This window comes from Haliotis asinina, chromosome 1 (assembly GCF_037392515.1).
Source record: "Haliotis asinina isolate JCU_RB_2024 chromosome 1, JCU_Hal_asi_v2, whole genome shotgun sequence".
Classification (NCBI taxonomy): Eukaryota; Metazoa; Mollusca; class Gastropoda; order Lepetellida; family Haliotidae; genus Haliotis; species Haliotis asinina.
In genome coordinates this window covers 37,707,883-37,735,481 of record NC_090280.1, presented here as the reverse complement: position 1 = coordinate 37,735,481, position 27,599 = coordinate 37,707,883, and the positions used below count along the sequence as shown (strand labels likewise).

Here is a 27,599-nt window from a genome sequence, read left to right as displayed (position 1 = left end):
ATGCATAAACAGGGAAGATCTATGCGTCTTGTTCATAATGCAATCCTGGCCATTTCAACCGACTGGTTCATTCTTTATGCCCCATGACAATGATAATGTTACTTTCTACCAAGACCAGCACTCCCATGTCACAAGGGACTAGGGCCATTATAACACTGAGCAAGTCGTAAGTTACAAATCAATTTCCTGCCTGGAACAAGTCTCAAATAATCTAATGGTGGATCTCATCAATGCTGCACTGAAATGGAACTTTAAAAGCCAAACTGTCTTCTACACATCTGAGATAAAAGTTGCTTTCAGCTAAGTTCTCTATACCCTGACACTCTCAAAATTAATGGACTCCTCAATAAATTGTTCAGGATAAAAAATGCCAAAGAAAACGAGTGATCTTAGCACTAAGATTGTAATAAGTGTTTAGGTATGGTATTTACAATTACCAAGGTGTCTTCAGCTGTCGTAAGACTATATTAAAAGTATTGGAATTACATGATACAATTGTCATCAGTCTATGTTATTATGGGGCTTACAATCATCTAAGTGCTTGTACTTTTGTCTTAAGTGTGAAGTGTATGGTTACGATCACTTTATCGTCCACTTCCCCTTAGTCCATAATGTAAGCATCTGAAAACAGCTACTTTCTTCATCAGTCAACGATCAAGTATTTAGGTTTACAGTTACACTTAAGAACCATGTGGAAATTTTAGAATAGAAAGATACTCGGTTTTACTGCCAAGACATATGTCAAGTTCACCTGGTGTATTTGATTTTTCAGAAGATAAAATTCAAGAATTTACAGTATGGAAATTTCAGCACACAAGACTGTTTGAACCAAAGTTCTCTGCGCATCTCTTTGTATCTCTATGATGTCTTTTAAAACGATTAATACAGACAGATTCAGACAGCTCAATTTAAATCGAAAATGAACCCCCATGGAGATTTCGATCATTCCAAATGGAGAAAGAGCCAGTTACAAACGAAAGTAGTGAGTTTCGGGCGGAGATGCACTACTGCTTAGTCTCTGTTTGTATACAATTTTGATAGTACCAAATACTTGAAAAGGGGCCCAGAAAGATGTGAGATTCAGCACCTGATTGTGTCCTGTACAAATAGTCTCTCCTGTCTTTGACTAACGCTTAGTCTCTGAATGTATATAATTTTAATTGTAACAAACAAACCCATTTAAATTTTTAAAAAAAGACCAGGGAGACAAGAATACCTGAGGTAGTATAGACTTCCTTCACTTAGGGCTTCAGCGTTGTAGGGAAGGTCATAATAATGTTGCTCTGGACTGAGAGGAATCAGACAGGACAACTCTTCCACTGACAAGGAGGAAGGGTTATCTGAGGTGAATGGGGAGGAGGGCAGAGGTCGAGGGATGGGTGGAGCAGGCACCAGATACATGCATGGTAGTTAGCAGCAAGGGATAGGGTAAGCTGGAGCAGGCAGAGGGGAATCTCCTACTCGCTTTACAGACTGATTTATGAGACAGACAATTAGCTTCCTCCTCCACCCTCACTCTCCTCCCCTCCAATTGCTTCCCATGATCGTTCACCATGGAGAATATGTACAGACTTTAACATGCAGTTAACTACCAAACATGCCATGGAGCAGTTGGATAGACTTCTCCTCAAATGAAGCAGAACAACTTCTGGTGTTCTGCGTGAAGGAAGCAAACATAGATGTAAAAACATTGGGCAAAAATTAGAAAGATTCTGCTGGGATTAACCTTGAGTCCTGTATTTGAGGGTCCCTGGGACTCTTAATTTTCAGGGATCCTGGACTTTAAACAGACACTTAGATATTATCATTAATACTATGTTATAATATTGTTGCAATTCAGTTACTGTTATTGTATTGTGTATCATGATCATCATAATAATTAAACCACAAAATGATATCATAACACTGTTACTTGATCAACATTTCAAAAAGAATTTTTTCTGCATCCCTGTGGACGCGCTTACCTATTTCGTTGTGTCCTTTGACAACTTTATGTGCATAGGACGCAGGAATTTGCATCCTGTCAATGCCTGATTCTGTCACGACCTATGCTGAAGCGCTTCATCTGGTCACTTTTTGAAATTTTACACTTGGATGCCAATACTGTTAGGAGAGCCTCTACCGGAGTGGTGGGACCGGTCACTCCTGAATAATCTCATCTGACATCGATGATAACTATCTAAGGGTATCACTTCAAATGACAAGTCGACCTTCAGTTATTTCAAACTGGAAAGTCTGACCTCAGACAGTAAATTACAAGGAGCCCAAGAGAGTTCATACTGTCTCTGCTTCAAATGAAAGGATTGTTTTAATTTCTGTTTGAACTATTTTCTATATTTTGTAGGTCTACATTTACAAAACTTCAAGGCAAATACAAATACAAATAACGTAGGTCAGGGACTATGATAGAATATCCTGTCAGGTCATCTTGTCACAGAAGAAGTAAAATGCCCTACTGCAGCATGTGGAAGGTGCAAGGTGGTACAGTACCCAAAATTTTAACATGAAAAACAGACTTTAACTGCTTTGCAAAGAGCCACCCTAACTTGGAGTTGAGAGGTGGCCAATGTTAAGAGACCTGAGGCATGAAAAGTGAGCTGGTGACGGAGATACAGATCTCAACACCATAGTGTGAAGAGAGCCAAGTAAAAACTAAAATCAAACTTGGAGTGGACAAGCAAACAGATGCTGACGGTGGGTGGGTGATGTGAGTCAATATGGTGGTGTTGAGATCTGCATTCTGTCAGAACAGCCATGCAAAGACCCAATCTAACTTTGATGTTAAAAGCCATCCAATGATCAGATATCCAAGGTGTAGCATTTAAGATGGTTGCTGGGATACAGATCTCAACACCATCATGTCAGAACAGCCACATAAAGACCCAGTCGAACTTGGAGTTAAAAGCCATCCAATGATCAGATATCCAAGGTGTAGGATTTAAGATGGTCGCTGGGATACAGATCTCAACACAATCATGTCAGAACAGCCATGCAAATTCCCAATCTGACTTTCAAGATATGTGTCTTCACAACGTGTCTGCCATGGAAATCCAACTGTCAGACTCTACTTAACAAGTCACTGACTATATAAGTGGGATTAACAGGTCAGTGGGCCCCATCTCTGGAGTCTCAGTGTCCATGGCAACCACTAACTCGCCATCTTATCATTTACTAAGACTTATATCAGTTGGCTAAAGCTGATAAACTGGGGAAACATCCTAATAGAGGTCTGTCTCTCAGTCCCTGCACCACATTGTTTTCACTACTGTCTAGCCCTCCTAAAGCCCCAGATGAAGCAAGTCTACATTTCCTCTAAATTTTCTAAGATGACCAAGGCGTCTTTTCAATTCAAATGGGTTTATTTGTTGCTATGAAAATTGTATGGATTCGGACACTAAGCATCCGTCTAACATACCGGTATATCCAAAAGCACAGCTCTTGTTATTTTGGGGTGCTCACTCAGCAATTTCTCGCTGTGAAAGTGTTTTGTGAATATTCAGACCTATCACAAATTAAAGGGAAGGAAAACCAAGTTCTATGGATAGTCAGCTTCTTTACTGCATTGGGTGCAATGTTTCGGTGCAGGTACTGTCATTGTTAACATCACTTGCTCGATAACGGTGTTAGTACCTGCATCGAAACGTCGCATCCAATGCAATAAAGAAGTTGACTACCCATAGAACTTGGTTTTTCTTCATCTAAACACCTTCTAAAATGCTTTTCAAAGAAGGTATCACAAAATAATCACAGAAATTCAAGAATTGGTTTTTGATTAAATTCTTTGTAAATTAATAATTAAACCAGAGTACAAATGCTGCATTAAATTCCAGGTATACAAAGATACTTTTACTTGCACATAGGTAACGACCAAAGTTTATGAACCAATATATTGTGATACTTCAAATTTGGATACAAAAATTTTCATGTAATTACAATCCCATCCTCGATCCAACTTAGTTTTTAACACTCTTACCAAAAGTTTGTGACTTTCTCTGCTTAAAAACTTGAGTGTGTTCAAGAATTTTCAAAAGTAAACACATCATTATTTTCTCCCATTTAAATGACTTCTGTAAAAAAGAGGTAAATTGTCAGACTCTGAAAATCTAGCAACATAAACAGAATGGTCTCTCTTGTTGTGTGGGAGAATATTTGGTCAAAGCTTAACAACTGACCACTCTAAAATGACACTAATCCACTTCATATTTCAGGGGCTTTGTGATAAAGCTGTTGAACAGCCCTCATCACGAGACGGACCACTGATGCCTGGCTTCACCACAAAAAGTAAATACCTAAAGTTAATCCCGATATGAGTCTTATACCCTGGTCAGTATTGTCTCGTATCTCCTCACCATCAGTGTGCCCATGGACACTCTGCCTCAATGTAGTATGTTGTCTCTAGAAGACAATCTGTTTGGTTTAGCTGTGATAGGATCTGGCAGCAGTAGGAGCTGACCGCATGTGTGAGCACTTAGCTGTCCTGGACAGTTACTCTTGACCGGTGGCAGGAATGTGGCCCAGCTGGAGGTAATCTGATGTGTATCTAGGATCAGACAATAGCATTCTTCTGGGTCTGGGACTGATTCCGAGTGGTTGAATCCCTCCTGATTGAATAGCGTCTGATGGTACTGACCAAAGCCAGGGGAGAAGTTTAGCACCTGTCCACTTACCTGAAGTGCCTCATGTAATACATACCCTTCAGATCCTACTTGGAAAAAGAGAACTGGTGCTAATTCATGCTTCACACTTTGTCACTCATGAGAGAGTTCAGTTTTACTCCCAACAGAAGAAACCAAATATGTACCATCTCTTTCACATGTATTCAAAGGAATACCATGAATCAAGAACTGTCTTCATGTTCTTGCTGACTGTGGTAACATCGCTTTCAAAGGTGCCAACAGACCAAAACGAAATAGAAGGTAAAATTCCCCACGAGCGGAGCTAATGTTACAGTGATCTGCCAGTGTGCAACACAGTCTTATTTTTACTAGTTCACAAGGTGGTTAGGATAATATTACCTTACGATTGTTTTGTAAACCTATATGCTTGGTATGCAGAGGCTGAATGAATATTCTCAAAACAATGTTAAAAGATGAGTCGGTGAGGGAGTTCGTATATTTTCCAGATTTGTGGTTGCTTCATACCAAGTTACATGAACTAATGAATCATAATGATTGTTTACTGTGCTTGACCTTCAAATTACATCATGATACTTTTGCTACCTCAAATCATTTGCAAAATACAGAAAAATATCATGCTCGCAAAAATTTCATGATTTACAGTAATTATTGCTGAATGCCTAGTCAGTAATTCTGTTCACCATTCAGGGCAAATTTTTTCTTATGTTCGTATACACAGAACATTTGCTGGAAATCTTAAAGCTAATTGTCAACTTTGATGGTGCCTGACATGGGTATCACACATCCACATTTATAGCAGCAATAATTCTGCAACAGTGGGGTGTTGCCATGTACAAGCCTTCAGAATTCATACAGCCCTGGAGCAACTCCAAGTTAACATTTAACTGTCGAGTTGCTCTTCTGTGTGTCCATCACTGCCATTGCATGCATCCGTACCATTAAACACACTTCACTCCAGTTAAGCAGAAACATTTACATGAATTCATCTGAAGAAACAACATAAATCATGATATGCCCTGTTATCCACACAGTCAGTGGAGGGAATAAATCCTGTTATCCATGTAGACAGTGGAGGGTATACGTCCTGTTGTCATCTATGTAAACAGTGAAAGGTATATGTTTAGTATACGTCCTGTAATCCATGTAGAAAGTGAAAGATATACATCCTGTTATCCATGTAGAAAGTGAATAGGATACGTCCTTTTATCCATGTAGTTAGTGACGGGGATATGTCCTATTATCCATGCAGACAATGGGGCTTAATGTCTGTTACCCAAGTAGACAATAAAGGGTATACGCCGGTTATTCATGTAGTTTCTGAAGGGTATACATTTGTTATCCATATAAACAGTGGAAAGCATACATCTGTTACCCATATAGACAGTGAAGGGCAACAGTTTGTTAGCCATGTAGACAGTGGAGGGTATTTGTCTGTTATTCATGCAGACAGTGGAGGGTATACGGGTACACGTCTGTTATCCATGTAGTCAGTAAAGGGGATATATCTGTTAACCAACTAGACAGTGCAGGGTATATGTCTTGCTATCATCCCTGCTGCTGAAGGAATGTACTATCTTAGAATAATAATTCATACAAAAAGTCAGACCCTTATCATATCAGTACCATGGAGGATGTTAATGAGTAGCCTTGCTCATTTCTACCTGGAGGCTGTCCAGTAAACACAGCTTGGATGCCACACCAGTCTAGGACTTCAGGCATGTGTCTTTAATCCACATCCAAATATGTTCACTTCTGTCTACATGAAGCAAGCCCTTAACCATCTAAGTTTTAGAATCTACACAAACAGACAGTTGAAAATGAGTTTGGATATTTTGGGGCCGTAGACTTACTCATACACTTATTGCACATGCACTATCATATTCAAGCTTGAATCCTATCTGTTGAGTCCTGTTCATCCCCCAGGGGGGTACACAACCTCACCATGCTTGACCAATGTTCAGGCCATGAGAAGCCTGACCCATATCGTTCTTCCCTCTGTTGGATAAACAACCATACCCCCTATCAGGCTTCTGTCAACTGAGCTGTTTGTCTAACCCACAGCCAGAACAGTTAGTATCAAGGATTCATACTGGGATACTTAAGTTCAGTTACATCATCCACGGTCTGCTCCATTACCAACGATTAATCAAGAGAATGGTTATCTCACCTCAATGCTCAATAATGAGGTGACCTTGAAGTGGCCTATGGAGCCTTATAACTTGGTGACAATGACATGTTCTAGAAAAGCAAGTCCTTACCGCCCTGTGGAGGTATTTAAATCTAGGCAAAGCCTAAATCTCTATGTTCTTCAAAGGCAAGGATACACATGGTCACTGGTAATTTAGAGCTGACTAACAAAAGTCTACATGAACAAGTTTTGTCTAGCAACAATTCAAAAGGCGTCTTTAGCATCTCCTGTTTTCATCTGGTAGTATATGGACTAGTCAAACTTTGGGTTACTGAAGCAGGGATGCACATGGTTGGACCTCCTGGCTGAAACTGGTGGGACAAGACGTTTTTCTTCAAAAATCAAATTATTCCATAATCACAAGGCTTAGTTCTCTGATTGCATTGTAATAGAAATAGTTTTCTAACTGCATGTCTTTTAATTCCCCCCTCTGTAGGGCACCATTTGTAATCATCTCACCTGCTAGTGATCCCGATGAACATGGAGGCCAAACACACTTGAAATGAGTCTTGCTGAGCAACATCTTCAGAAAAAAAACTGGACATATTCACCACCGTAGACATGGCACATTGCCCAGTACATCATTAGACAAAATACAAACCCTCTTAATTAATTACATGAATCCACACAGACGACCAACGAAGTAATTCCCATACGCATCCTATTGAATGCATTTACTTCAAACAAACCCAGCATCATTATCAACAAAGGATCTTCATCCTGGGTGATAGCCACACCATCTCACCTCATCAGCTTGACATGCAGTGTACCATTATACATTATTGTTCGGCCAACAATAAACAGTTTGCAGGTAGTCAGTTTATCTTTCACCATCAGCCCTTGGCTCGCACTCAGCTGCCATGGCAGTGGTAATTCAGAGCATATGGCTGTAACACTCACCTCCAGCAAATCAGCCATGACTGGACTGCCCACTGGCTCAAAGGAATCCAATTTGCCGCCTGTTAGAACAAGCTGCTTAAAAACAACAAGGGCAATGATGAGAATTTATTCCTGTTGTGACCTGAAGCCGACCCAGTGAACGATCGCTGAATTACCGGTTTTCAGGAAAATAGTGACTGCCTTCCAAATCAGTGTCTATTGAAATGAATTTAGTGACTTTCTGATCTACAATGCTTACAGTCCTGAGTGCTGTTCTACAAAACAACCTTGGGTATATGTTAAGGTATAAGAATGCTCACCACACCACTTCAACCGCATAGTAGAACGTCACCATGGTGCTCCTTTCACAAAGCATTCTTTACTAAGGTTAACTTTACCTCCCATACTTTAACACTGTCCTGAACTTTCTTTACTTTGCAAAAACATAAGGCTGTACAGACCCTGAAGCAAATATATCCAAGAAAGCCTACTCAAGTCTAGAAAGTGTGTCATTTCAGAGACTAGTTGTTAGTCTACAAAAACATGATCCCGGGCGATTTCATACTGCTAGCCACCATTTCGAAATGCAAGGAAACTGCCACAATTCCATGTCAAGGTATGGGACCTACAATTACTCTAGCGCGAAGATCACTAGTACAGCGGCACAAACTGCTCACTGACACTGAACAAAGATCACTTAGTACGGCAGCACAAAGGTCACTAAGTGAATGAAAAACAAAATGACCCACCACTGTCAGACCTTTTAAACTTCATCATAAAACACAATAAAAACAATAAAAATTTTCTCTTGCTTGTTGTTGTAGGCAATGAATGACCTTGAAAATCTAACATTCAGAAAAAGAATAAAATCTGAACAAGGAAGTTTTTTTTCTTCAAAATACAACCATAAAACTGAACAGGTGCTGCCCATTTTTCCATGTATATTGCCAATATGCACTAAAATCAGGCCAACTTTGTGTGTTTTCCCTCAACTGACAATCAATCAAATTAGCCCCAGATCATAAAAAATCCTGCTCAAAACAATTTTACCATTTTTTTTAACTTCATGAAAGTATTTGATACTTAAAACCATTAACAGAAAAACACTTGGCAAATTTCAAACTACAAACTCCATATATAAGCATCAGAAAGGACTTTGTTAAGCTCAAAATCAAAGGAAATATTTTGATTCCAAAGATTCAAGACTAAACATGATATCCAAATCCAATACCATCTATTAATTTAGAACACAGTGTTTAGTTTGGCCAGAAGAATAAGTGCAAGAAATTCTTATCTCCACTTGATTTGTCAAAACTGTAAAGCAGTCATGTGCGCTAGTGTGGGTCACAAGGGGGGACACTGATTATCAGTCTTTCACAGGCATTCTAGCCCATCAGTCCTCAAGCCTGGCCATTTGTTCGTCATTAATGAGGGTCTTGCTTCAAGGCTCACATCTATCTGTCTCTCTGAATCCGACTGATTAGTGATTGTGGTGTCCACCAATGTCTGCTAATGATCAAAAGCATGCAAGCTCGTATCGCAACAAAAACATTCATCATTCACAGATCCACGATATATCTTGACCAGCTAAAAGGCCAATGTGCAGCTCTAAACTTAAGTAACAAATACAATTTATGTTGTGGCATTGAACAGTTAACTTACTTTTATCCAGAAAACATTATCAGGTTTTAATGCTTATGTTAACACTGTCATGCTGAATGGCAGCTGGGTAGCCTAGTGGTTCAAGCTTTCACTAATCAAGCATAAGACCCAGGTTGAATTCCCCACTGGGGTACAATGTGTGAAGGCCATTTGTGGTACCAGCCCCCCTTTCTCCTGACACCATGACATTCCACATCCCCCTCCACCTCTTGCCATGACATTGCTGGAATATTGCTTAATGTGGCGTAAACACTAACACATTCACTATCACACTCACTGTAATGCTTCATTTCAATGTAAACACGAGAAGAACATTATTTTTTAAAAATTCCAATTCCAGTCAACATAATTTTGATTTTTTTCCCCCAATTTTGCAGCTAACTAGACTAATCCTACATACACACTACTTCTGCCTACTAAATATTTCTTGAGACATTAAAAACAGAGAGTAGAATCAAGTTTTAATTAAATTGGAGTCTTCCATAGGGATGATAAAAATTCCACATGGATGTCTTTTCATTGAAAGCGAGCTGTGTATGGAGTGAAACACAGCCTCCCAGACAACCTTTTGTTCTGAGCTGGCCTAGCAGAGTCAGGTCTGCACACCCTGGCTACACAGAGACTGCCTCGCTATTGATTGTTACACAAGTCTCATCTCCTGAGTGGAACTCTCTCTCGAATTTCTGAGAGATCACAAGGCTAAGAAATCACTACAATTTTTCTCCACCACGTGAAGATCCGGGTTGTAATTGGTCTTCAGCAGCTCATGCTTGTCACGTTGTGACCAATGGGATCGAGTGCTCAGGCCTGCGGAGTTGGTTGAGCCTTTATTTCTCATAGTGTAGATGGAAGCTCATGTCATCGATCACTGGATTATTTGGTCCAAATCTGATTAATCATTAATTACACGTAATTGTTGCAGTGCTGGTGTGACGTAAGGGTATGGTTCAACATGAACGCCAGTTGTTATGTAATATTTTTGTCAAATCCTTGCCTGCCTGTTGGAGTGGCTTTTGTTAGGCTGGAGCTTCAGTTATGCAAACCTACTCCACAGCATATCTTTTCATTTTACTATTAATAATATGCCAAAAAATATAACAGGTTTTCTGTTTCCTATCACTGAATAGTTTCAGCTACAGGCACACAATACAAAAATGTACACCCTGACATTATGAAAAAAATAAATAAATAAATAAAACAGACTTTAGTCTATTCCAAATTTGGTCTCAATGGACTGTAGACAAACATAAGTTTTAAGAAATATGAAATAACCAAAACAAACACCAAGAGTGTTTAATTGTGATAGGAAATACCATTTTTCATTTTTAAATGCTCCAATTTCTGCTGCTGATCACTCAGCTTTTTTCTTGCGTTTTTCCTATCTATTCTTTTCTCTCTTGATGAGCATTCCACTTCAACAGATCGCAGAACACAATCTGCACTTTACAGTTAACAAAATACAATCTGTGTGCCACCATTACAATGTCAACAGTGCCATCTGTCTTTAAAACAACAATGTCTTTCAAAACCTAAAAACACACAAAATGCCATAATTTATTGAAAATTATTGAAATCAATCAATATGAGGAAGTTATTGAAATCAATAAATCACACAAATACTGATAATTGCATCCTGTTCAAACCAAATCAGCATTGACAAAATGCCAAAAAATATCACTCCCTGGCAACATGCCACACCAGATTCTGGGCAAGATAGTCCGATTAGGGTCAACATCCTGTAATTGCTACTAGTTAGAACTCATCCCGATTATCATCTGTTATGTATAATTAGCCTTTCCCTATGTCCTGCTCAGAGTTCTGATTAGCAATCTAACAAGGCATGTACGCTATGTGCCGCATTTGCTGTTACGGAATACAGTCATTATGCCACAGATACGAATTACTACTAGATTATGACACCAAGCAAACATTTACTGTGTAAATTATCTGAGAGTCAACTAGATAAAACATCATCTAAAGTTTGGACAACTATCACTGAGAGTGAAGTGGTGTTCAATTAGTTTGGGGAAGCAGTCTGTGGAATTTCTTTCAGCAGTGATTTTGCTGGAGACAAATAGCATTAGGGATTGTTCATAATACCATCAGCTTATGACAGGACATTCTTCTATTATTAGTATTACTAAGTATTACTTAGTATTAATAAGTCCAACACTTTTGAAGACAACCATTCAATATCCATGAAAACTAGAGTTGTGACGATACGCCCATGCCACGATACAATACGTATCACGATACTGGTAGTCCGATACATACGATACATATCACAATATTTTGTCCTTGTATACAGAAAAATAAAAGTCCTGGAAATAATGTGCTGTTATGTTATCATTTCAGGGAAGGTATTCTTCTCCCAAGAAAAATAAAACATGTCATCATGAAAGACATTTTATTAAAAATGTTTAGCATGTGTCAGTAAAGTAGCGTTTTCCCCAAAAAATGGAACAGCAGGGATCAACATTGGCACAACTGGCTTCTTTGCACAGATAACAACATAAATTTGTGAAAATTATCTCAGTCGGAGCATGTCCATGGCAATATTTTCCACGAAAATCTAAATAGAAGGGGAGACGGTGTTTTCGTAGACTGTTAAGTATGTAAGTATTGTGTTGAATCGATACACGACAATCGTATCGATGTATCGTATCGTGCAGCTCTTGAATCGCGATAACTTGTGCATCGATTAATCGTCACAACTCTAATGAAAACCAATAGACATGAAATCTCTCTTGGCAATTCCGTGAGTGAGTCAGTGATAGAGAGTGTATGAGAGAGATTCCTTAGGGTTGAGTTTTACATCACTTTTTTAAGCAATATTCCAGCAATATCATGGCAGCTTCACACACTTTACTTAAGCGTATCCCAACACTTGCCAGTCTTCCAATAACCAGCAAGAAAAATATAAGCATGACACAAACTTTGAGAGGCATGTTTTCAATGATAAAGGATACTTTTATACACAAAGCTGGGACTAAGATCTGTCAGCATGGTTACTAAGATACCAGTTTCAGCACAATTCAAGGGACAAGAAAACCTGCAATTTGATGTCAAATTTCCCATTTAACTGTATCATTTTTATCTATGACACTGAATTCTACAGATGTCAGCAAACTGGATCAAAAGGTACATCAGATATGATCCCCTGGCCATAAACACTTACACCAATTATGATGACCAGTCCATGTGTTGGTAGTACTGTTTCAACAAACAGTCCTGTGAAGGTCCAGGGTATAATAGGCCTTCAGCAACCCATGCTTATCATAAAAGGCGACTGTGCTTGTGGTAAGAGGCGATTAAAAGGATCTGGTGGTCAGGATTGCTGACTTGGTTGACACATGTCATCGGTTCCCAAATGCACAGATCGACGCTCATGCTGTTGATCACTGAATTCTCTGGTCCAGACTTGATAATTTACAATCTGCCGCCATATAGCTGGAATATTGCTGAGTGCAGCATAAAACTAAAGTCACACACTCATTCAACAAAGCAAAAATCTTTACTGTTTTCATTCTTTTCTATTAGTTCTATTCACTACTAATTTGTTGCAAAAACGAATATGTGAGCACTCTTCCAAGTTATACCTTACCTATGCTTATAGCTAGTGAGGCTACTATCATTGGATTTATAAATGCCCTTGTAACAATTTAGTAGCCACTGACTAGAAGTAGAGCATGATTTTAGAAGTCTTTCATGTAGCAGTTGGTTGTATCCGATGCATGAAGGCAACCTGTTTTTATTGTAAAGACGGTATTTCATGTATCTGGAACAGTTTGGACAGGAAGACCTATTTAAGTCTCAGACATGAACCATGTGTTTGCAGCCCCAGACAAATGTACAACACCATCATCTGTGACGGCTTCCACACCACCAGCATCACTCCTCTGTCCATGAAAACAGACTACACAGTCTACGATAAATGTACAACAGCATCAGCTGAGAAGGCCTCACATGACAGGCATCACTCTTGCCCCTGCAGAAACAGACAACACAATCTACCTTCTGTTTCCTGTGTCAGAGGAGACGGTGCTTGTGCGAGGGACACACATGCACTAGCATGGCGGAACTAATGCAGGACACACTACAGGGCACTGACACGTGCCAGACTACATATTTTCTCAATGTCTAGCACAGCTGATTTCACTGAAGTGAAATCCTTCATGGCAGTTGGAATGAGGAACTTCACTGAAGCAACCTCTCCTCTCAATATAACAGATAAGGAATTCCTGAGAAAGTGAAACTTGCACCCTAAGCTAATGAATGAAATTACTACCTATATCTTTTACAGATGCTGGGTTTAGGCTATTTTCATTTTGGTCTGTCATCATAAATGTTAAAAGATATTAAATTCATGACCATGTACTGATGACATCTGTCTCGTGACACATTACTGGATATGAAATGTAAAAGAAATTGTGAAAGTAATAAGCCAATGATAATTCAACATGCTAAGCATGTCGTTGGGACAGTGTTTGTGTCAACGCAGAACATACATTTTTCACATTACAAAATAATAAAAACACGCAGAAAATAATTTGCATGCATGTTTTGAAAGCATAGATTCTAATCTACTTAATTTCAAAAAGTACCTTAAAACAGCAACATACCCAAAAAAAACCCAATAAATTATGAAATGATTCATAATTAAAGTATCCTGCGCAAAAGATCTGAACTACATATCTATACTTTTATTTCTGCACGCACTCATACAAAACCTTTCGGGGGAGAGGGGGGGAATACTGTAGGATGAAGCTCATATCAACACACCCTGACACCAGTCTTGGAGCTGGGAGAACTGAAATAGGTATCTGCAATGTGTGAAGATGTAAAATGGTATGCCAGTTGATATGGCTAAATAACAAGACAGGCCATGAACCGAAATAGTTGTCCATGTAAGATGCGTGAAAAATGGACACACTGTTTCTCTCTCATCAGCTTTGACAACCAGTCTAAACAATACCATAGTAGATTGTCATCATGGTCATCAGCTTTCAGGCTTACATATATCCAGTTTTCTCAGGAAGAGTTTCCTCCAAAGTCTAGCTATTTCCATCCAAACACCGGTTGTGTTGGATATAACACATGCTCAAGTGTATGTTATTCTACATGTGATAAATAGTGATCGGGAAAATACATCACTCATGACCCAATTTTATCATTATGATTTTCAAAAACCTGACATAGCCTCTGATCAACAATTTTGAAAGCACTAAATGCCATGCTATCTGGTCAGACTGCCTAAAACTGTAAGGGTCCTGTATTACTGATTGCCTCAATCTCTGTCACTATGAACAATAGCACTATGACAAGACCCTTGACTTTCCTCCATAAATACAATACTGATAACACATACAAAGTTCACACATTTCAGAAAAACTGACATGTTTTGTCTAGCCAAACTAACAATACAAGACAGGCCTTAGAATGTTTGCAAAATAATGTCTCTACTTTTGAGCGAAAAAGAGTATTTTTCGTGAAACACCTTCAGTAACTCCAATTCAAAGTCACACCATTGGATGCTAAAGCATTTTATTTTTTCCTATCAAACTTGCATCAGCGGACCTAACTGAATGTATTGGTCATTGTAGGCTGACACAACAATGTGGTCTCCCCTCCGCCCTGCCTAAATACAAATATTAGCCCTGGATCTCTTACAGCAGTAACAACCAACATGTGATGTTATCCACTAAGCTCCTACCACCAGCAGCCGAACCTAGGATGAAGGTTTGGATTAAAGATGATTACACCTGTCAATTGTGCCGGTCCCAGTAACACGGACACTGACATTTCGACCGCAATGTGGAGTTGTATATTTTATGTTTGAACTTTGATAATGACAGGAAAATTGGGATGCTACTTAAACTTGAATATGGTTCAGGCTAAAATCGACCAGCTTGTGTTTGTGTGTTAAGTTCACAGTTTCCACAAGGAATAATCTACTGAGCTGTTGTGGTATAACACGAACACACAAGACGTGTCATGGTGTCAAGACAACTATTGGCTTCATTTAAAAAATATGCAACATTTGTAAAACTATATGGTCCCGCAATGAAACTGTGACCACAACCTCTGAATATTCATAGGAATAAAATAATGTGTGCTCTTAAAGAGGTCCATTTCCGATGCATGAGACTCGAAGATAATGACACAATCAATACTCCACAAACGCCAGCCATGAGGCTACACTCAAAAAAGGCCCATCTAATTTTGTACCAAATTCATCCTCATCCATTTTACACTTATTTTTCCCGAGCTGTTATCTGAAGCCAGGATGGCCAGAAGCAGTCCCACACTTAGCTGTAGGTAAAAATTCGGTCTGACTGTGTATTTAGTCCCAGCGGCTGTGTAGTGGAGGTGATTACCTCTGGTTTACGATTACTACTGGCGATGGTAGAACTACTATTCTGCTGTGGCCTCCATTGATGAAGGCTCCACGGGAGGCTGGTGATGTCATGAAGCTGAGGACAATGCTTATTGTCTGTGTGGACAGCAATAAAACAGTATCAGCTCAATCTACGGCTGGATGACAGTTCATGCCATTCATATGCAAGCTGCTTGAACATTTAGTCTCATAGGTTTTATTTGTAGACAATCAATTTAGTCCTTAGAGACAGTAGTTGGTAGGAATTAATCATTTAAAATTCACCATATGATATTTTTAAAGGACTTGTTATACTCCGGTGATTAGATTCTCACAATTTAGCACATACCTATGAACTATTTGTTTTTATATTTTATCAATAATTTGCATCCTACTGCTAAAAACTCTAACTGGAGACTATTGTAAAGTGGTCAAAAATGAAAACTCATTATTAGGAACACATGATATGTTCATTTCCACAGAGTTCTAACAGCTTATCAAGAAATGTATCCTGTCTCACAAAGAGCCTTGTCATAATCGACAGCTGGGAAGCCAGAAATAACAAATTTATCAGGAAATCTTGCCCAGTAAAAACATGGCACTGCTTTGTCATGGGTGATAGCATCAGAGAAACAGTTCCTGTGGCCCTTGAAACCAGGAGACGCTGATGGCATCCTGGTATCACTGGAAGCCCACAGAGCAGAATTATCTACAACATGAGTTAAACATGAGTATCACCATTAGAAGTGGAACGGCTCAAAGACACACTTGTGCAGGTAATCAGTTACAAAGATTGGCAGTTAATCTTAAAAAAATTCACAAACATAAAAATCATTATGAACAGAAATAATCTTTCTTACATTCTTTATTCAATAATAATGCCAAAGAAAGGTTGTGTCTGTCACAAAGCATAGAGACATTGCACCCTGAAATTCTTGTTTAGAAGTAATGACCATACATGCCCTAAGACCTGCTAAAAATAGATACCAATGACCAAACTTGAGATAATTTGATAATCAACAGTAAACTGATGGGCCAATAGTTGCCCTATCAAGAGAATAAATAATTGATAAAGCCCCAATTGAATTATTCTCGCATCAAACATACGTTTTGAGTTTTGTGATCCGTACAAAAAATAACCATAAATGTCTACATCATTGACAGAAATTTCCACAAATGGAAACATGAGAAGATTTTACCTAGTTTAGCTTGTATTTAATTTTGACACTTGACAATGAAACCAAATAAATTTCAAATATTTTCAGATTTTCATAAAGATTTTCTTGATATAGATTTATTATTACTAAAAAAAGTACAGCATGCCACATGTCATTTGTGGGACGATTGGAACAAAGGCATTAATTCCTAATCATACACTATTACTCAGACTCATTCGACCAAAGCAATGACCCTTGATCTCGAATTCTATTTCAAGACACATCGCTGAATTCATTACCCAATCAACATGAGAGGGGCTACTGAAAAACACAAGGCAATTAAAATTAATTGCAATTAAGGCTTGCCAATCACCCCTTGGACTAATTGCAAATCTCTGTGGATTCATATTAACAATGCTCAGCAACACTATCGATAAAATAACCGACGTAAATTCGAAAAAAGTGTCTCAACCATTCACGAAATTCAAACTACTCGCAAATTCAAAGTTTTGTAAATGTCATGTAGGTAACCAATCCTCCATTGATGAAACATCTCTGAAATCTGTTCACTGAATTTGACCTTAATATCGCAAAGCGTTTGGTTTGAAAATAAATAAATGATGCAAATTAAAATATCGATGTTCATATACATTAGTCATACATTAAGTGGGTAGATACGAAGCGAGAAGCGGTTGTTCTGCGCTTCAGGCTTCGATGAGTCAGTTCAGACCAGCACTGTCGCTGCTTTGCAGAACCCTGCTCATAAACATAATAGATCAACATAATTGATATTTTTCGCCATTCCGTCAGAAATATTCTTGGACAATACTTCCAATGGTTTATAATCCTTGTGTATGAGGCATAGAAGCAGTAATCCTGTCACGATTTTGCAAAAGAAACACAAAACACACAAAAAACGTGACAATTTCGCGCGATACCTGGGTATCATCATTTGAATAAGGCTGTCATGTCGAAGCTGGGCTTCTGACAGAGATCACCCACTAATTCACAATACTCACAGCTAATTCCTATGAGCAGCAATGACAACACAACAGGCGTAATAGATAAATCCATTCTGGACACTGTCCTTCCCCAAGCTTGACCAAGCAACGTCTGTTAGTAGTCTATTTCCCTCTCTTAGGCACAATAATCACTCACAGTCTTCCCATCTACTCCGACTCGGAGCAAGTGCGTGATATATTCCTACGCGCTACCAAGCCGGTCGCACTTTTTTTCGTTCACGCAATAAACCGTTACGAGAACTGGAGGTGGGATGTAATTGATGATAAATATCAACTAAATTTCCGCATTCGTGCACATCTTTGATGAAATACCCGAGATGTTGATGCAGGGGTATAGTTCATGTAGCGGAAGGATACCAACAGGAAGTGTGATGGGTGAGGTCGAAAACGAGAGAATTGACAGTTATCACGTGGGCTTTGTTGTGAACAGGATTGTTCAGGAAAGTAGCAGTAGATATAATGATATTAATGATGTATGTATATCACAAGGCTTTATTGGCTTAGCGAGGTAGCATTGATAGAAACAACAGCAGTAAGATGTTTTCTTTATATAGGTAGGTCCACCGTTAGCTTTTTATAATTAACAAGTAATGTTAAAACATGCCGAAAGAGTAATAAATACAGGAAAATGAAACACTGACTGATGTGAGATATTGACAAACTGAAAATACTCCCACATACGTCCATGGTGAACATACTGTAGTGCAACAGAATCATGAAATTTCGTACATGTTTGGATTTAATATGCTGACTAAGCCAAATGTACATGATACACGTGCATGCGGCTTCGAACCTCCTGTCCTGTTGTCCGGTCGTGGTTGCAGAGTGAACTGCTGCCTGTCGAACAGCCACCCCTTGCGCTTTGTCACGTTTTTAATTCATATGATTAGCTAATATTTCAGTACTATCAAAGACGTGGTGGGGGATAATGATTGTTGCCGGGACTTGCATTTGTGAGATCGTCCACTCGTCCACTCATTCCGGAATCGATGACGGCGTACGCGGGTTGATGTCGGTGGGATATGGGGTGTGGGGTGGGGGCGGTATGAATGACCATAGAAATGAAGTCTGCATCCGCTCTTCTTCAAGAGTGTGCAAATCCTTCAACAAAAGACTGTATCCGTCCCTGGTTGTCCCTGGTAAATGCTACTCACAACTGCACTTTACTTTCAATGGCGAACAGTGCAGCAGACAATCGATTCACCAGTGTGTTGTCCGTTCATATTTTTAGGATGAATATCAGCATAACCATAATCTGATTCGAATGCTGTGTGTGATCGAGGCTGGCTCTAAACACATGCCGCGGTGACACAGTCGGTGACATTGTATAGCGTATATAAAAAAACTGATTAGCCTCCTCCAGTCCTACCTCCAAATCACACACACCACCCGTTCTCCACCCGAACAATACCCATACAGGTGTATATGCGGTTGTGTATGAAGCTGTTGGATGTGGTGTTTTTCGAACAAGGTCATTTTATGCGATGTTACCTGATGTGTTGGTTGAAAGTGATTGGGGAACTGACTACAGGCCTGTTACAGGGTGTTATTACCCACTGCTGCTGAGTACTCTGTTGTGGTTATTTATGTATGAAGGTGTATGTTGTTTCAGGATGCTGTTGTTGTCTGGGTTCCAGGGGTCTAAATTAACGCTTTTGCTATTAAAAATCCCATTTTGATACCTGAAAGAAAAACACAGTAGCAACAACTTGTATTGTTTTAGTGAAACCGTCAATTTCCGTCATTTTCAAAGGCTACATCTCCATTTACCTGGAGATGTAGACTGCAGACGGTTACCCTTGAAGATTTGATGAAAATCAAACTTGCAGATCCGCAGACTTTTAGAGAATTCGATCCTATAAATCACAAGTGAACAGGTGGATGGTGAGAGGGTCAGGAGACATATATAATACAGTTCCATGTGGCCAAAGACAACAATGGGACTGGGAGGGAAGAATTAATTAGGAAGGGATGCTGCTGCCAGATAAGTTATTTTGCCACCTATTTTCAGGCCAGATAGCAAGAACATTCTACAAGCTAAAAAAGTTAATTTGGAACACTGTGTAGTGCATCAAATTTGCAGTCATAGTAAACTTAATTAGATTCCGTATTATTCATGATGCGTGCTTATTAAGTATTTGCAGTGCAACGAGTAAAACTGAGCTAATTTTACTTAGACTGGCAAATCTGAGGTTAATTGCTGAGTGTCTTTGATGACCTTGACAATCGTACAGCCGTCAGTTACTGTTGTTCTTGTCGTTTGTTGCTTTTTTACGTTAGCAATATTCCAGCAAGATGATGTAGGTCTGACAATAATCAAGTCTGGACTACACAATCCAGTGGTGAGCGTCGATTTACGCATTTCCTTTAGTCACCCCTTACGACACGCATGGACACGTACCCTTTAGACACCAGCTCTAACCCAGGACTTAACGATTAGTAAGTTAATGCCTTAACTGTTGTGAAAAACAGTGGGCTTTAGCTTGTATGTCTGGCCCCTACCAGCAAAATAACATAACGCCTGATCACTAACCTTAGCCTCAGCCCTAACAAATCTCTCTCTCTCTCTCTCTCTCTCTCTCTCACACACACACACACTCACACACACACACACAGACACAGACACAGACACAGAGTTGTATAAATTTTATACATATAATGCCACAAGGTCCGGAGGCTATTTCAAGTTTTCCGATCTGCTGGATTACAAAGGACCACTACAGACTATGACAAGCCTGGCTGAGTCACCCCGAGACGTTGTCCCATCATTCCTGTTGTTTATCTACACTCATACCCAGGAACATACATCTCTTTTCTCATACAATATTCACTGAAACCATGACGATCGATATTCCAAGGTGTGTTGCGTCACATATAGTGTTGGTGAGCGAGTCTCGATGGCAGGTGTCCAACATGCGAAGGTACACTTACATTTACCTACGTGCAGTTCTTTGTCTTTGTACCGGCGGTTTTGGTTGACTGCTGTTCAATGATAATACATTATTGAACTTTGTTGCAAGTTGCCAAGTACTCCCTTGTCGAAGATTACTATTCAAAATGGTTTCTCATCTCTGAATGCCTATATCGCCAAAACAGGTCATGCCTGGTGTCTTCGATTATTTGAGTGAAATTAAATAATAACAATATGTGTGAACAGACGATGTATTGTAACAAATTGGAAATGCATGTCGTATTTGGATAACTGTTTCTTTGTAAAGTCCAGATTCATACCCTGGGAGATAGAACGTTTGACTAACTATGATTCGGGTTTGAATATTGATCTTCAGCAACGTACGTATACTGAACAGGAAATGAAATGCAACTCTGGATTTTTGTTTCGCGTTTATAAACAAAAAATATCAACATGAACATTTATTTTCACGAGATTTCCTTTTTTTTCGAAACTTGCGTATCTTTGGTTGATGACGAGGATAATCTAGACATGCTTCTTTTAGGCCTTTGCATAGCAAGAGGCTTGGCGGAAGGGGAAATAATTGGTTCTGGGACTGTGAGACAGACATGCATAGAATTTGTACTTGCGTGTGTTCCGTATAAGTGTGTCACATTGTCCACTATAACCAGTGCGAAAATAAATCGTTGTCATCAAATACACCCTGAATCCTTGAAGGAAAGGAAAACCATTTCATTTAATTTTTCCCACATGTCCCGGTTTCGTACATGACAATGGTCGAACAACTCATGGGCACATTCCCCTACTTAAAAAGCACTTGAGGCACTTTCATCTGAAAGTAGTCCCTTCCGACACGCCTTTTGATAGACCTACTAGAGACCAAGCAGTGCCCACTCCGTACAATCAGTGAGAAAAGTCTAATGATTGCAAGGACTAGAACGTGCTATGAAAAAGAGATGCGACGTAACACTTAATTCACTCTCTTTTCTACTCTACAGTGGGAGGGGTGGGGAAGTTTAATGGTTGTGGTAAAGCCCATTCCTGCTGTTCCCCAGAGCGGTTTTTATTTAGCGACTATGCTTGTCGTACGAGGCGACTAAACGGGATCGGGTGGTCAGGCTCGCTGACTTGTTTGACACATGTCATCGGTTCCCAATTACGTAGATCGATGTTCACGTTGTTGATCACTGGATTGTCTGGTCCAGACTCGATTATTTATAGGCCGCCACCATATAGGTAGAATATAGCTGAGTGCGGCGTAAAACTAAACTCAACTCACTCACTAAACGACGTAAAATCATGCTCATTCACCCTGCATTGTAAGCTGGGCACATAGTGTCTGCACATCTCACTGAAACGTCGTGCTGCATGTTGTGTTTGTCTTCGCGAAAGTGTTGCGTTATATTCTGAGTTTGTCTTCACTGAAGCACGTTCACTGTCGCCCGTCGTGATATTAGTGGAATATTGTTGAAAGCAGCGGAAACGTAAACTCCCCACTTTCGCACTCTTTCACTCACTAAATCCAGAACCGCGTCCTACAATAGAAACATTTTAATATTGCTTAATTGTTCCTGCTACATTGTTAACTTGCAATGCAGCGACATTGTGACAATTACTCGAGGACATAACACAGGACATTCCTCTGAACATACAGCATCACAAAGTCGTGCAGCAGATGACCCGGCCTACACATAAACGCCGCGTCACGGAAAGTATCAACGCAACCTTACACAGATAATTGTTCTTGATTGTCTAACTATAGCATCATGCCATTTACCCGTAACTAACATTATCAGCATCTGAATCAATTACTAGTGGTAATCAATCACGTATGTGTTTGACACTAGATCTCGCGATATAGAGTCACCCCGATAATAAGGACAAAAATGACGTGAGATGTAGCCATGCCGATATAGCCAGATATGGCGTCACTACAAAAATATGGGCAAATATATTTCTTCCTGTGAACCATTCATGCCTGACTGACCTGTAAGCGATATAGGGCTACAGACCGTTATACTGACGCCCTCACACAGCGTCATTACCATAATACGGACACTTTCAGAATTTAGGATATGGCCGACGTCTGAAACCTGTTGTTGGGCAATATAACCGTAAAACAACGATATTCCCTCACCCCTACAGGTCTTGGTCTGAAGACACTGCATGCGTGGTCAGGTCTCATTTTCTCATTAATACATTCATACATTTGTTTATTCATAGAGTGGGTTAGTTTGTAAATATACATTTACAGAAACGATAACAACCTTTCAGGCATATTTAAGCCTCGGACTGGAGACATATAGGCTCTACTTCTGTTAGTATCACATGACCGGCTTACGGCAAGTAAATGCATCTGTCACGTGTCCATCGAGAGGTGCGTCACATCTAAAACTATGACTTCATAAGCTACAACATGCCCATGTCTGGGCATCAAATCCTTTAAAAAGATCCCGAAAATCTGAAAATATTCAACTTCAGAAGGGGTTCAATATCTGCATGTGGACTCTTGATTGCACTTCCTGAGTTAGAATTGATCCTCAGCAACCCGGGGCCATGCTTGTCGTAATATTTAAGGAATAACGGCCTCGCTGACTTGGTCGTATCCAGATTGTGTAGATCGATACTAATGCTGTTGATCACTGGATTGTTTGGTCCAGACTCGATTGTTTACAGATCGCCGCAATTTACATACTTGGAATACTGCTGAATGCAGCGTTAAACAAGCAACCAACAAGCACAGTATATATTTTTTATTGTTTATTTCTTTTTATATTATTGTTCATTTATTGTTTCAAATACATGATACATGGATGTATTATTTTACCAGCAAGAAGTATATGGTTGATTAGGTCAGTATTATTTCCACCAATGAAGACTGTATATTTTGTCAGGGCAAATGTTTCTGTTGTTTTTGTCTTCGATATATTCTTTCAGTTTCAGTCAGAATGTTTTCATACTTTCACACTCGAATAAATATGTATCAAACTTTCAGACATTAAGTTACAAAATGAGCAACGTTCATCACCAACTAATTGCATTTTTTTGGTATTTTTTTGTAATTTTTTATGTATAATATTATGAATAAATTTAAACTGAAAGTCAATCAATTTAGTATCTTTTGTGCATCTTCTATAGTTTTTTTTTTAAAAATATGTTCCCAAGGGATTACAATGTCAAAGAATTGTTGCCATTTTTCACATGTAGAAGGAAAGTTTTCAGTACTTAGAAGTTTATCATAGAAATGTCTGGATCTCATTGATGTGATAAGATAATGGTTATGAACAATCAGTAGATTATTTCTAATAGTATCTTTCCATTTTCTTGATATATTTGGAAGAACCTGATAATAATCAAGAACTGTGCCTTTGATTTTGTTTTCTTAAGTTCAGTAAAAGACAAAATACCTTGATCATTTCACAAGTCTCTTATAGAGTGAATACCTTTAACATACCAATGTCTTGCAATAAAATTACTATTTTAAAATTGATGGTTGAACCAAAGGAAATCAGATAAGATCTGATCAATATCTATAAAATCAGTTTTATGTGTTCTATAAAATTTTAATATTCCCCATGCATCTTTTCAATAGGGATTCATTATACTCGCATAATTTTCAATATTGGCTCCAAATAGAAATATATCCTTGAATGGAAAGGTACTAGGGCTGGTATTGTCTTTAGTTTGAAGATATTTATTTAATACTGACATTTTTAATGAGTTTATGAATACCTCTACATTAACCATTCTGAGTCCCCCTTCTTCATATTTTCTAATAGGTGCCGTGCGCTTTATCTTATCCCGCTTATCATTCCAGCTTTCTTCACATCCATCAAGACATAATTCAGTATCATCTGCATATTGTCCAGTTTTATGTTCAGTATTATTTAATGTAATTCCTTTTATTGCACTGTTGTTACGGATCATTATTCCTACAATTTCTGCCATTAGTAGGAATATGTAGGGAGAGATCGGGTCACCTTGTCTGCATCCCCTGTCATTGTTAAAAGAAATTGAGATAAATTACCATTTTGTATAACACACGATGTAATATTATTGATTAATATTTTGATCCATTTCTCCATATTGGGTCCAAAGCCAAACTTTCCTATTGTTAGAATTATACATTCTTTAGGGACAGTCATAAGCTTTTTCAAAGTCAATAAGTAACAGCAGTCCAATTTTACCTTGTAATTTTGCTTCAAATTTAATATCATATAACAATCTAATGTTCGCGCTAATACACGTTCCAGGAATAAAACCTGTCTGAGTTTCATGAATAAGCGTAGTCAATGTTGTTTTAGTTCTATTGGCTATACATGTGCTGAGTATTTTATACACAAAATGCAGTAGGGAAATTGGGTGCCAGTTTGTTTAACAACTGTCTATATTTTTGCTGGTTTGTTTGATTTAACATATTTTGCCTGAATGTCACTTATCTATATCTACAAACCCAAATATGAAGATCTTTCCAGAAAAATTTAAAGAATTCTACAGGGAAACCATCTATTCCTTTTCTTGTTTTTCATTGATTGAACAGCTTGTGTTATTTCATCTACAGTAATGTCAGCCTCAAGAGTTTCTGCCTCGACAGTGTTTAGTTTTGGCATGATAATATCATTGAATGTATCAATATAATTATCTGTCATTGTACCACTTGATGCGTATAAATTTACATAAAATTTTCTTTGTCCATTTAAAATAGCCTTACCATCTGATATTACTTCCTTTCTGTCATTAATGACACTATTCATAAGCTTACAGGTATAATTTGTTTTGATGACAGATATAAATATAGTTGGTGGGTACATAGTATATTAAGCGTTGTAAAAGACTCTCCGGAAATGACACGTACATCGGGTGGGTGAGCTACGTATAAACTGGCATAATCCGGGTTTGAATGTTAGAAATCTTTCAGTGTTTGTCAGCCTATACTGAACAGCAAAAGTAACGCGACTCGGTCTTTTTGACATCTTGATTAATATTGTTTTGACCATACAGCCAGCGGTGTCCAATGCGTTCAGAATACGACACATCAGTTTCGAGAAAACATTACATTTACCGTGTGCACTCCTGCACCACCGTCTGAACCCGCCTATATGGGTATCTCTTCAAAGACAAGCTGTGGTAATGTCGAATGTCAAGGTCAGAGAACTCTGTTCTGATTGACTAGCCCTATTATTTACAGACATCCATCGTATATCTGGAGTAATACTGCATTAAACTCCACAGATAAACAAATATAAGAATACACAAACAAACAGAAACCGAACAAATAAAAAATTGATCGTCAGTGTACATAACTCCTAGACTCAGACCCGACGAAAAACAATGCAATTTATGTCCACAATATACATCATACAATATAGTGATATGTCACACTGATAGCCACATCATTGATGGCACATAGATTTCACCCCTCGTCAAGTGGTTTTAGTTTCCTAATCGTGACGTTAATATATGGGGGGACAATACCTAGCACCAATCTATATTTACAAATGACAGTCACTGTTCATTGTTATACTAGCAGTAAAAGTGTCAGGCCAACCTCTCTTATCACAGAGTATTTGTGCTGATGACCATAACACACCTGTTTAGAGTGGTTACGTAACTGGGTTAAGTGCCAGGGCTGTGTTTCCAGGGTAAGTGTATTTTTTTCAGATAAACCGTTACATGTACAAGCAGTCGAGGATCGTGTTGGCATGTGCTCAAGAACGTTGTTACAAATTCAGTAATGTTAAGGAAAGTTGTTTAGAATTAAAACAAAAACAGCAGCAGCAACAACTTGATACATTATCCTGTTTTACTGTAAACAATTATGAGATGAATTGATGCATAATGGTTGTGAATAATGGTTGTCTATGACGGGTGTAAATTGAGAACTGTAATTGAGGAACTATGGAAGTGTGGAACCGGAAAGGTGGGGGAGCCATAGAGGTGTGGAACAGTGGCGCTGTGTGGAACTGTGGAGGCATGAAGGAATTATGGAAGTGTGAAACAGGGAAGGTGGGGGAGTCACGGAGGAGTGGAACAGTGGCGCTGTGTGGATGTATGGCGGCATGAAGAAACTATGGAAGTATGGAACAGGGAAGGTGGGGAAGTCATAGAGGTGTGGAACAGTGGCGCTGTGTGGATGTATGGCGGCATGAAGAAACTATGGAAGTATGGAACAGGGAAGGTGGGGAAGTCATAGAGGTGTGGAACAGTGGCGCTGTGTGGATGTATGGCGGCATGAAGAAACTATGGAAGTATGGAACAGGGAAGGTGGGGAAGTCATAGAGGTGTGGAACAGTGGCGCTGTGTGGATGTATGGCGGCATGAAGGAACTATGGAAGTGTGGAACAGGGAAGGTGGGGAATCCGTAGAGGTGTGGAACAGTGGCGCTGTGTGGAGCTGTGGTGCATGAAAGAACTATGGAAGTGTGGAACCGAGAAGGTGGGGAAGCCATAGAGGTGTGGAACAGTGGCGCTGTGTGGATCTATGGCAGCATGAAGGAAGTGTGGAACCGAGAAGGTGGGGGGAGCCACGGAGGTGTGCAACAGTGGCGCTGTGTGGATGTATGGCGGCATGAAGGAACTATGGAAGTGTGGAACAGGGAAGGTGGGGAATCCGTAGAGGTGTGGAACAGTGGTGCTGTGTGGATCTATGACGGCATGAAGGAACTGTGGAAGTGTGGAACCGAGAATGTGGGAAGCCACGGAGGTGTGGAACAGTGGCGCTGTGAGGAGTTGTGGCGGCATGAAAGCGTGGAGCGGTGAACTATGGGA

General features: G+C 39.2%; 1 protein-coding gene across 5 annotated transcripts in view; it reads right to left on the bottom strand.

Annotated features, from left to right (window-relative positions):
* Window positions 1-18,122, bottom strand: part of LOC137291031 (fasciclin-2-like) — a 98,475-nt gene extending 80,353 nt beyond the window's left edge. The window contains exon 1 of one of the 5 annotated variants that reach the window (XM_067822291.1): window positions 17,919-18,122. In XM_067822291.1, the coding sequence (XP_067678392.1) occupies window positions 17,919-17,973 (55 nt within the window). In that variant the 5' untranslated portion in view covers window positions 17,974-18,122. The remainder of the gene's footprint in view (window positions 1-17,918) is intronic. The other 4 variants (XM_067822299.1, XM_067822308.1, XM_067822318.1 and 1 more) reach the window with 4 other exon arrangements.
* Window positions 18,123-27,599: the final 9,477 nt, after the last annotated feature.